Source organism: Podarcis gaigeae, assembly GCF_964106915.1.
Source record: "Podarcis gaigeae genome assembly, chromosome: 8".
Classification (NCBI taxonomy): Eukaryota; Metazoa; Chordata; class Lepidosauria; order Squamata; family Lacertidae; genus Podarcis; species Podarcis gaigeae.
Window position 1 is genome coordinate 61,909,625 of NC_139684.1, and position 12,865 is coordinate 61,922,489.

Below are 12,865 nucleotides of genomic sequence, written 5' to 3' on the forward strand. Positions count from 1 at the left end.
TTGTTTCCAAATAAAAAGAGGTTTTATTAAGATAATGACTGACATGTTTTTGTTTGTTGTGGTGGTGGCATTGTACATCTATTGCAGCTTTTTAAGAGAGACAACAGCAAGTACAAAAGAAAAATAAAAAACGAAACCGGGCTAAATGTCTCTAATCATTAGCGTCACAGGCTATTGTCCATGCTACCAGGTTCTGTATCCAAAACTTCATTCCAGAAAATTCCAAAGACTAACTGAGTTTTCAAAAAGTTTTTTTTTAAAAGAAGTCCCAACTTAATTGGATATAAATAACGCGCACTGGACATTTTAAAACTTTGATTTAATTACACATAAATAAATATATACAGATTTCAAAACAGTTCGGTTTGGCCTCCTTCAAGTTCTTTCTTGTGCTTTAATCGTTTATTAATTTATTATTATAAGTATAATCATTTATTCATTATTTAATATTACTAAAAAATTTGAAAACTCAAGGAGTGGAGGCTGGTGGTGTAATCTCACTCATCGGGGTCCAGGTCAGCTGAATGCCAACTCGACAGAACAGAGCGTTTGCAAGGGACTCTGTTCCTTTTAGGGGGGAAACTGCTGAAAGATGTGTATTGGTGCGTCTGGTCTAAATCAGACAAAACCCACTGTGATTTCCAATTGGTCAAAATGTGCAAATGAAGTCGCAGAGCTGCTCAGTGGCAGTGGAACAGGTGAGGTTCCTTCTTCCTTGACCCATAAGTCTGCAATGGAGGTGAACATCAGCAGACACCTCGCTTGCTCTTTCTGCCTCATCTCTCTGGGCCTGTCCCATGAGGCAAATTAAAAACATCCCCCTGCCCTTCTTGATACCAGTAAGACCTCTTCATTTTACATTGCTCACTTCTCTCTTGGAACAGCTCAACACTGCATGATTATGGGCTTTTCAAAGAAAATGGTTTGTTGTTTTTTAAGAAAAAGTAATTGCACATGTAACCTGGCTTTTGGTATCCACTACTGAATACCCAAAGTGTCAACAGCAACCACCAACTGCTCTTGATTTTACTTCCATCTCTGTGAGGCCCATGTGGATGTTCCTCTTCCTCCAGTCACATTTTGTTGAGTTAGTTTCAGAGATGCATCTGTCACAGTTCAGAAAACATGGCAAGAGAAAAGGGGGGGGGGGTCTTCGCTGTTGCTGCTTTTCTTTTCCCAACGTTGATAAGACCCAAGCCTCCTATCTCATGAACTGGGAAAGGGGAAAAACCCTCTGACTGGGCAGGCTGGGGAACTGTGGCGTCATTTCCGATGCTTCACTTCCTTTTCTGATGTTTTGGAGTCGCCAACCGGGTGGCCGTTGCCTGTGCTGTTCATGAACATTTTATCGAGCCCTTTGAGCGACTCCACCAAGTAGTTTTGGAACGCTGTAAGTGCCGCGCAGATTGCCGGCCCCCCAAAACCATGAGTTATTAAGCTGAAGTGGGTCAAGCAACTCTGAACTCCGGGTTCCAGAATGAGGGAAGGGCGGCTGTTTCCAAGCGGAGAGCGATCTTGGGCCATCAGATCGGCAAACTCTTTGCAGATTTGCCTAGAATGAGAGAGGGGGAGATATAACCTTAAACAAAACAAGACAAAAAATGACACAAGCAGGTGTAGCTTGGCAGCTCCACTGGGCTGGGGATTGCTTCCCCTCTGTGGCAGGAGCCCCCGCCATGTCCCAGGCTCACATGGCAGCAGCACATCTGGCATCGCATCTACACATAGCAACAAGTATACATTTTAGCTAAATTGTGCCTTAGAACAGAGGTGAGTAGAAGGCTCTACAGATAGAAACCACAGGAGCGGAGATTGCTCTTGTGCTCTAGTCCTGCTTACTGGTTTCCCACAGGTATCTGGTTGGCCACTGTGAAAACAGGAAACTGGACCAGATGGGCCATTGGCCTGACCCAGCAAGACTCTTCCTATGTTCTTAGGGATTGCAGTAAATTAACAAGTGTTTCTGATTCCCAGTGGTTCACTGATAGCAAATCCAAAAAGCCCCACTGAAATGAGACTGCTGAAATCAAGAAACCTTAGGGCAGGGGTGGGGTACCAAAGGCCAAATAAATGTGGCCCTCCAAACCTTTCTGTTTGGCCCCTCAGAAGTCTCTCTTGGCCTGGCTTCACAGCCAATAACTTTTGCCTAGGTGGAATTTGTCCAGTTCTGATAACTCCTCTGCCTTCAGTTGGTGAATGTTGGGGTACCAGTGAAAAACAAATTAGAGCCCACAAAGCTAAAGTCTGCTCTCTCCTGCCTTTGAGAACTAACAGCTTGGACTCTTCACAGAGTATTTTTTTTGTGTGTACTTGTAACCAGTATAATTCATAGCTGGTGAATCTGACTTCTCCAATAGGAGAGTCTGCAAATTTATAATTTGAAGCCTACAATTCATTTGGTGATTTTATGAAACAACAATTTTCTGATTGCTTTTGAGAGTTTGGTGGGCAGAGAAATTGCCTGGAAGCTGTCTTGTGATGGGATCTGTCTTACAGAATTTGGAACACCAAACTAAACACTGAAATACAGTCCTGCCCAGAAAATTGTTCAGTGCATTTGGGGATCTTTCCACCTGGGAATCTGTATACAATGAAGGCAGATAAAGAGGTATGTTTGGTATGTCTGTGTGAGAACTACAAAGCTTCTTTGGAATCTTTGGAGCTGTAGGACTCCAGTCCCATCAACCCCAGCCAGCGTAAGCAATGGTGAGAGATGATGGGAGAGTTGCAGATGAGCAACATCTGGAGAGTCAAAGGTTCCCCAGCCTTCAACTACTAACTAGTTAACAGTACAATCCTATTTATAAATGTCTACTCATAAATATGTCCCACTAAGTTCAGTAGGGCCTACTCTCAGATAATTGTTTGTAGCTTTGCAGCCTAAATAGTTCACAACCATCATAACAGAACTGCAAACAAAAATAGAAACCAGGGAATTGTAAATAATGTTTAAATAAGTAAACATAAGAGCTGCAAAAGATTCCAGGGAGAATTTGGAAGCTGTTTCAAGTATAAAAATATTAAATGTTCAAAGCTGATGTTTAAAATTATTACCTTAAAATCTCTCTGCATGGCCTAAGATTAACATTATCCTTCACAGAGTTGAATTCCACATTTAAAAATTCAATTTCCAAAAGAAAGTCACGTTTGAATTCTGACATTATAACAGGGAAATGTTCATTTAAGCCAGACTTCACCAACCTTTCAGGTGTCCTAAACTAGAGTTCCCAACAGCCCCAGCTGTAGTCCAAAATTAATTTTCACAACTGTGGCTCTCCCTTTTTTGGAGACTCTTCCTTTTAAGGCAAAAGGGGGAAGAGTAATTGTATGGACTCTATACTCACTTGGTTGCTAATAGCATGTTCTTCCGAGCATGAAGCTCACCAGGGTCGGAGTGCTGGCGGCAGAGGTACTCCGCTGCAGCCTTAGCCGGAAACTCTGTTTCGCACACATAACCGAAATCTCGGGCGAGGTGAACAGCCTCACCTGCAAAAGAAATATATTCATGAGCATGTATGGTCTTGTCTGCTACTGATACTCAGCATAATCAACTGTGCATGGGGTGGAGCTCATAGGGATGGCAATTTCAGTTTCTCTCAGTTTCTGATTTTTCTAAGCCAAACTCCCAACTTATCACTATCTCATGGTGAGAAAGTCAAAGTTGCTTGGCAATATCTCTCTTTGGGCATTTTGCTTGTGATCAGGAGAGTTCTATATAAAGCAGAGTAGCCTTTGGAGAAGCAGACTCTTAAAAGCATGGGTGAAATATGTTAATTTCAGTTTCTCAGTTTCTTGTTTTTCGACTCTGAAGCTCAGTCCTCCAAATTTTCACATCACTTGGTTGTTGTTTTAAAGAAAATCTTCATGAAAACACATCAGCAGTCTAGTGCGTTTTTATCCTAATATACACGTCTGGATACAGTTTTGCCCATAGTACACATTTTTCGCAAAGCAATTCTTCCCTACATAAATTCATTTTTTACGTTATGTTCACTAAAACATGCATTTTTATGCACATTTAACACGAAGATGCATTTTTGCACATATTACTTGAATGGAGAACTGCATTGCAAAATCTGGAGAAGCATGAATTTCAAAGGATGGCTGTGTTTCAATTCACATCTTGTTTTGGAAAGTGAAGATTAAGTAAATTTGCCTTAAAATGTGAACTGAATTTAATTTCTGCCCATCCCTATGTGTGGGTCTCTGGACTTTTCAACAGCATGAATAAGCAGGGCTATCAGCTAAGTATAAATCTCCTGCCCTTTGATTGATCTGACTGAGCAAAGCAATTGTATTATGAAAGCCTCAACATAGGTGCCAAAATTTAGTAAATAAGATCACAATTTAGAAAACAAAAGCTGCTGCTTATTGTTAGAAGAAAAGTTATTGGTAATGTTTTAAAAGCAGATATACTAATAGTATATATATTGCTGGTTCTTATGTACTCCAAACAGCAATATACTGTATACACACAAACACACACACACACACACAAAGTATAGGTCAAAGTGCTGGTTTTGAGCTATAAAGCCTTAAATGGCTCAGGACTGCCAGATACTGTGCTCATCATCTGAGGCCCTTTGTGTGCCTCATCCATGAAAAGTCTGGAAGGTGGCAACACAAAAATGGTCCTTTTCTGCAGTGGCTCCATTTTTTGGGGAATGCTCTCCTCAGGGAGGCTTGCCTGATGCCTTCATTACATATCTTTAAGTGCCAGGCAAAAACATTTCTCTTTAACCAGATCTTTGTTTGATTAACATTCTATATCCTTTTAAATGTGTTGGTGGGATGGGGGTTATAGTGGTACCTCGGGTTAAGAACTTAATTCGTTCTGGAGGTCCATTATTAACCTGAAACTGTTCTTAACCTGAGGTACCACTTTAGCTAATGGGGCTTCCTGCTGCCAGCGTGCTGCCACCGAGCAATTTCTGTTCTCATCCTGAAGCAAAGTTCTTAACCCGAGGTACTATTTCTGGGTTAGCGGAGTCTGTAACCTGAAGCATACCCGAGGTACCAACTGTATTGGTTTGGGGTTTTTTTCTTGTTCATGTTATGTATTTTGTGTTTCGCATTTTGTATATTTATGTTGTGAACCGCCCTGTGATCTTCAGATGAAGGGTGGTATACAAATATTATTATTATTATTATTATTATTGGTGCGCACACAAGGAAAGCCTTGGAACGAGGGGGAGAATTGTAGAATTGTAGAGTTGGAAGGGACTCTGAGGGTCATCTAGTCCAACCCCCTGCAATGCAGGATTGTCAACTGGGGAAGGAGAATCCACCACCTCTTGTGGGAGCATGGGGCAATTGTTTTGCTGCTTATTATATTATGTATTTTGTGGTTTTATGCTGTTGAAACACCCAATGATCCTTAGATGAAGGGCAGTTTATAAATTTTAATAATAATAAATAATAAATACTGGAACTCAAAGGTTTGCAGAAATACAGAAAATCTACAGCGGCGTGACTGTAAGAGCGCCCAATGACAACTGAGTATGCTCAGCAGTTATAGGAGAAACCAGGGGATGTAGAATCGAAAGGAGTGGCTGGAAGCCTGAATACAGCCCCACGCCCACTGCCCCACTGCAGAAAGGAGCACTTAGGTGCCAGAACTGATACAGATGGTTCCCTATTGTGTTGCTTGGACATGTCTCCCTACAGTGGAGTACATTTTATTTTTTTTGAACATTTATAACCCACTTCTAATCCATTAGAATATCAGAGCAGGGTACAATGCATAAAATAACTTAACTGAATGATGAAAGGATGCAAAATTCCTAAAGTATAGGACAGAACTGCCAAGCGTCCTCTTTTGGTTCAAATGTGCACACAGCCATGAGAACTAGAAACTTGAGAAAGTTTTTAAACAACTTAAAAAAGCTGGTTCTGCTTGGGTATCCAAGAGCAGATTCTGCTTAGAATGGCTAAAGAGCAGCCTGGCTTCCCAGCACAAGCAGGGTGGAAGCAATGCTCTGGCAACTAGGTTAATGCACTTGGGATGGATGGCATAATCCAGCAATCAGCAGGGGAGCGCAGATGAATTAACTCTGTCTGTCTAACCAGGGTTTCAGAAGCTGAGCATGATCAATTGCCATCAGCTCTGATTACTTCCGCAGGGATGCCTGAAGATGGATCAATTTCACCGATGAGAGGGCATTTCCATGGAATGATGGAATACCCCAGCCTGAGCGCCATGCCCTAAGGAAGCCTCAGTGCTCATCACAGACAATGCAGACAGGGCCGTCTCTTTCTCTTACTCCTCTTGCCTTCCATGTGAAAAGCCATCAGATGTGGACCCTCCTACCCAACCACAGCAAAAAGAAAAACACACTACTCTATGGTTGATCTGGGGTTGCAACACAGCTGGGAAAGGGGGTGGAGTAGAGCTTTACATGCCACCCAAACAGAGAGAGGATTTGAGGAACCTCTGCATATTATTATTATTATTATTATTATTATTATTATTTATTGAATTTGTTAGTTGCTTTATCTTGCCCAGGGCAACCCAAAGCAACTTATAACCAACCAAACAGACAGACAGACAGACAAAATCTCCACATAGATACATTAAAACCAAGAGAAAAAAGGAAATGGATTAAAAACATACATGAGTTCAAAGCCAGAACTCAGTTCCAGCACCTCTCAGGTGGCCACCATTGTCATTATAAAGGAACAAGGGAGGTGTTCACAGTGAGTTCCAGCACCTCTTTTTCTAGAAAAATAGCACTGCATATATATGGCCATGCTAATTTGCATATATAGCTGCAAATTGAGAAATAATGACTATAATTTAACCCTGTCCTGCAGGCTCACAGGTCATCGTCAGGATGTTTCGTAGGGGGTTTACAAATTTATTTATCATTTAATATAGAAATTCCTAAATTCTGCCTATGGTCCCCCCCCCCAATATGTAGAAAGCTCTTTGTTATTGTTGAGTGGCCCAGCTTGGCTCCCAAACAGCTTTGCTGCTACAGTGGTACCTCGGGTTACAGATGCTTCAGGTTACAGACGCCGCTAACCCAGAAATAGTACCTCCGGTTAAGAACTTTGCTTCAGGATGAGAACAGAAATTGTGCTCTGGTGGCTCGGCGGCAGCAGGAGGCCCCATTAGCTAAAGTGGCATTTTTAGAATGTCAAATTGCCACACAGGGACTGCAATGGAGAGGATGGCAGCATGTGAGCAGTTTGTGCCTTCTTTCCCCAACTGCCCCCTTTGAAAATCTATCTGCTCTACATGTCAGACAGGTCTAGGAGAAATGTCTTATATGCATGAAAGGGACCTTTTCCTGCTAAGCGTGAATGTTGGGTGGGATAGGGGGCAAGGAGGGGAGACCATGGGCCAGACCCAAAGGCTCTGTAGGATGCAACTGGCCTGTGAGTCCCACGGTCACCCATACATTGATGTATATTGCTGTTTTAAATAATACTATCTATCAAAGGAGAAAGTGAGATATAGTTAATTTTTTTAAAAAAATTCCTGCTTGTTTTCTCTCATTTAAGGCGGGGCGGTATCCTTGCCTTTCATAGCCAAAACAGGATTTATTTTTAGAGTGTGCCATAGTAAGAATGATGCACCCTTAGTGGAGCCCACCTCAACTGGAAGGAGAGGAGCCAAAAACAGAAATTCATGCAAAAAAATCAAAAGACAGACTCTGCACTTTGTAAGTCGCTTTGGGTAAGTTTTCGTGGGGGAAAAAGTGAGTAACAAATGTGAAGAAGTAGTACAGCCAGGACCCTGAATCTCTCAGGGCTTGGTTGAAATGTAAGGCTAGCCCTTTCGATATGTAGGGCTAGCCTTGTTCCTTGGTCAAACATGCCATCATCTGTAATTTACTCCGACCCCCTGAACAGCAGCCAGTGACAGCTCCCAGCTGTCTGGGCTGAGTCAAAAATGTGTCTTTCCCTGTCCTCCTTTTCTTCTGATGGTAATCAACCATTCAAAGGAGCCAGGCCCAACTGCCTGGGGAACAACCGCTGCCTCACAGACCTGTTCGTTTCATTTGCTGCCAACAAAAGAGATGGGCTATTCCTCCTTGGCAGCTGCCTTTTGGGCCACAATGGATTTCAGAGCAAAGCAAATGCACAGTCCAAAAACTCCTGTCACTCTGTGTGTGTTGTGTGTGTTGTGTGTGTGTGTTGTGTGTGTTGTGTGTGTGTGTGCGCACGCGCACACACACACACACACACACGCACACACGCACACTTCTCAAGTCGAGGTTGCCGGGAAGACAACCTCTCTCATTTACCATGAAGGCCAGAGAATAACCCCATCCTGCCTCCTCAGTCCCCTTCAGGTGCCTGATAGTTAATCTTTTGCCCATATTAATCACAGATGGGCTTAGCCTCAGGGCCCATTTCTGTGCAGGGTGATGATGTCAAAGGCTTCTCCCCACGCCACCTCTACTTATACAGTGGTACCTCGGGTTAGACGCTTCAGGTTACAGACTCTGCTAACCCAGAAATAGTATCTTGGGTTAAGAACTTTGCTTCAGGATGAGAACAGCAATTGTGTGGCGGCGGCACGCTGGCAGCGGGATGCCCCATTAGTTAAAGTGGTACCGCAGGTTAAGAATAGTTTCAGGTTAAGAATGGACCTCCAGAACAAATGAAGTTCTTAACCCGAGGTACCACTGTACCTGGTAAGATGTGTGAAGCAGGGGAGGACACGTATTTGCATTAACACTGACATAAGCTAATGTATAAGGGATGCAGGTGGCGCTGTGGGTGAAACCACCTAGCCTAGGACTTGCCGATCAGAAGGTCGGCGGTTTGAATCCCCACGATGGGGTGAGCTCCTGTTGTTCGGTCCCTGCTCCTGCCAACCTAGCAGTTCGAAAGCACGTCAAAGTGCAAGTAGATAAATAGGTATCGCTCCGGCGGAAAGGTAAACGGCATTTCTGTGCACTGTTCTGGCTCGCCAGAAGTGGCTTAGTCATGCTGGCCACATGACCTGGAAGCTGTATGCCGGCTCCCTCGGCCAATAAAGCGAGATGAGCGCCGCAACCCCAGAGTCGGTCACGACTGGACCTAATGGTCAGGGGTCCCTTTACCTTTACCTCTAATCTAACGTATAGGTGCAAATTTTGGGGGAAATGTCTATAATTCAATTAGGAATCCAACACATCTCACCGTAACACACATTTAAAGCACATGGCTTCCCCCAGGGAATCCTGGGAACTGCTGTTTGTTAAACTTGCTTAGAATTGTAGCTCTGTGAGGTGTAAATTGCAGTTCCCAGAATTCTTTGGGGGAAGTCATCTGTCTTAAATGCCCTTTATCTTTAAACTGGACTTCGCCCTGACAAGTAGAGGACCGTCCTCTGACGTCTCTTCTTTTAGAGAACTGCCCTCTGTAAGGAAAAGGTGTGTGGCATCCTCCTTGCAGCCAGGATTTTGCCCATGTTTGGAGAGACAGTGGATGTACAAAGTAGCCTTTGCTAACCTGTTGCCTTACAGATGTTTTGGACCGCAGCTCCCATCAGTCCCAAATCCTAGAATAGACAGCTCTAGGCCTCAGCATTATTCCAATGATGTCGCTGGGTTCATACCAGGGCCCAAAGGCCTTCAAGGCTGCTGCAGCCTCCCTGGCATACATCAGGTCCTCCCCCACTGCCTAGCCCATCCCCACCCTAGGAAATCTTCTTTGGGAAAATGATGTTGTGGAGAAGCTGATCTTCACTGGGAGAGAGATGCAGTCAGCTCACAGGCCTCTGGATCTTGGTACCATCCCCATAACTTGAGTGGAGATGATGTGCAGGAGCCAAGAGGCCTCAAATAAGGTCCTGGGTCTTTATTTATTAAAAAAATTATATACTGCTGTTTCATAGAAATATGACCATTTCAGGCCCATTTCAGAATCAAGGTATTTCAGGTAGACTTTGAAACTCGCTTCCAGACTCAATTCAGAGTTCTGATTATTACCTACAAATCCCTCACAGGATATCCGAGGGACCACGAGAACAGCCACCAGTTGCATATTCATCTTCCAAGGCCTTGCTCCTAAGACTCAGCTGACTGGGATGTGTGACATGGCTTTTTCAGCTGTGACATCCAGAATATGGAATTCCCTCTCTAGAGAGACTCACTTGGGTCCCTTTTCGCTGGCCTTTGGGCAAATGTTAAATTTTTATTTTGCCAGGTCTTTGACATTAACTGAGTTTCTCTCCTGCTGTTTGAGGCTTTATCCTCTGTATTTGTTACTTTTGTGCTTTCATTTTTAGAGTTGTCTCCAATGCTATTCTTACTCAGGACAGACCCATTGGAAATAATTGATGTGACCAGCTTAGGTCCATTCATTTCAATGATTCCACTCTGAGTAGAACTCAGGGAAGCTTTTAATGTTTAAAAGACTATTGTATTTTAATATTCTGTTGGAAACTGCCCAGAGTGGCTGGGGAAACCCAGCCAGATGGGCAGGGTATAAATAAATGATGATGATGATGATGATGATGATGATGTAGCTAAAGCCAATAATATTTACTGCTGGTTTTATATTAGATTTTAAATCTTGTTATAAGCCACCTTGGGGGAGTTTTAATGGCTAAGGCACAACATGTGTTTTAAAGAAGCATATAAATGCAGCACCCCGCAAATCCCACAGACAGGGTATCGAAGACAAATAATATGAAGCCCTCTCGTGTCTAACAGGAGAGGATATTTTGAGCACTAAATACCCCGTTGCATCCTCCAAGAAATCCACTGAGCTCCCGGACTGAAGGAGCCTTACCTTCCACCAGTGACGTTAGCAAGGTGACATTAGCTGCTTTACGCCTCCCAGCAGGTAGATTTAATCCTATCTTCTCCAACCTTTCCCTTAAACACCTTCCACCATTTTTAGATTTTGCCCTAGAAGAGGAAAGCAGAGAGATAAGACAACTTGAGCGGATGGGAAAGAAAAAAGTGGTGTGGGCATATGGGGAGAAACCATACATTATTATTATTAATTGTTCTTCTACAACCACAGGGCAATTCAGAAGTCTATTTCAAGATGCAAAGACACTAAAAGGCTACACCATACATTTAAAGCGCACGGCCTCTCCCAAATAATTCTGGGAACTATAGTTTTTAAGGGTGCTGGGAACTGTAGCTCTGTGAGAAATAAATAACAGCTCCCATGATTCTTTGGGGGAAGCCATGGCTTTAAACATGCCTTAAATGTTCAGCGTGGATGTAAGCTCTGCAACTGTTCTCACATGCCGAAACCACCACTCACCCTATCCCTACCTTCCCCAGCTTGGTGCCTTCCAGATGTTTTGGATTGCAACTCTTGCTGTGAGAGGGAAGGGGAGAATAAACAATTCCTTCAATTGCCATCATCCACCTCCCACAGTGGTCCTTCCCTCCTCCAATTGCCACCACAGGGGAGCCTGAAGACCCTCTTGCCCTGATTGGAATGAGAGGAAGCAAGCCGTAATAGCCTTTTAAAGCCAACATTTCCATTGTGACTTTAAAAAAGAAATAAAATTGATGCTGATCCTTGTAATAATATTATGTAAACCACTCTTATAAGCCTTGTGGAGATGCTGTGGAGGGGATGTTCAGATCCTGAGGACTGGGAAGAGATCAGGCTGTTGGAGCTTAGATGACTCCTAGCAGTATTGGAGCCCCAATAAATGTCTGAACCAGAGGAGGGGGCCATGATCAAGGGAGTCAGGGGCTGGATCCTGTGGAGAGTCCAAACCCCACTTGGGACTGACAAGTGATATGGGTTGTTTTCCTTCTTATTTCGTTAAAATATTTCTCCCCAGGCTTTCCTCACATAGTTCAAGGGGCAGAGACTTACGAAAAGTATTCAAATGCCATCAGAGAGCTGGTTTTCCCACTAAAGGCATTGGGAAGCTTATGGGATATAGATCTTTCTTAAACTGCCCATTAAAAGGTTATCTGAAAAAATCCATGCCAGTAGGTCAGGAAACATTGATGTTACAGGCAGCAAGATATGGGTGGGGTCTGCTATGGGAATCAACAATAAACAAAAATGAATGGAGTTACAGAAATGAGTGAACTCGTTCCAGATCCGTAATGAACTGGATCAGTTTTTTTTGGTTTCTCACCTCCGGAGGACTCCGCCAAGAAGAGAAGCGTTTAGACATTCAGGGGGCGAGAGTCGCCTCTGGACCTCACCAACGGTCACTTTATACTTTGAGGTGGAGCTGAGGAGAGACAGACGGCCAGGCACAGAGCAGAAGACTTCATTGGGGTTTGTCACCCCTCCAATCAGGGTGTCTTTGTTCATAGAAAGGGCGGAGATGGTGGTGCCATTGGCTTTCGATGGGATGGGCACTAGAAGGAAGGAAGAAAAGCACATTCATGAGAGAGTGAAGAGGCGTGGAGCCAAAAAACAAGAATTGTATCTCAAGTATCTGTGACTTTCTGTTTTCTCCAGTTTCCCGTTTCTCCAAATTTATGAAGCATTTTTATAACAAAAATAAGAAAAATCCTTTTTGATTAATGTAAACATTTTTGAAAACAGCTTCCCCAAATAATGTATTCTATATGCTATTTTCACTAATAATAATAATAATAATAAGTTATTTATACCCTGCCCACTCTGGGTGGCTTCCAACAAAATATTTAAAATACAATAAAACATCAGACATTAAAAACTTCCCTAAACAGGGCTGCCTTCAGATGTCTTCTAAAAATCAGATCATTGTTTATTTCCTTGACATCTGATGGGAGGTGTTCCACAAGGAGGGTGCCACTACCAAGAAGGCCCTCCCTCTGCCTGGTATTCATTTTATTCACTAATTTGATCTTAATTTGATTTTAATTAATTTTATAATGAATGTTTTTAGAATGTTGGACTATTTTGATTGTTGTTAGCCGCCCTGAGCCCAGCTTCGGCTGGGGAGGGCGGG

At 43.2% G+C, this 12,865-nt stretch overlaps 1 protein-coding gene across 4 annotated transcripts in view; it reads right to left on the minus strand.

Moving 5' to 3' along the window:
• TFAP2E (transcription factor AP-2 epsilon) overlaps positions 1-12,865 on the minus strand; it is a 72,916-nt gene continuing 60,051 nt past the window's right edge. For all 4 annotated transcript variants that reach the window (XM_083751805.1, XM_083751807.1, XM_083751808.1 and 1 more), the window contains 4 exons: positions 12,059-12,287; positions 10,732-10,850; positions 3,345-3,486; positions 1-1,552 (listed from right to left, as the gene is read on the minus strand). In XM_083751805.1, coding sequence (XP_083607931.1) covers positions 1,264-1,552; positions 3,345-3,486; positions 10,732-10,850; positions 12,059-12,287 — 779 coding nt within the window. In that variant the 3' untranslated portion in view covers positions 1-1,263. The remainder of the gene's footprint in view (positions 1,553-3,344; positions 3,487-10,731; positions 10,851-12,058; positions 12,288-12,865) is intronic.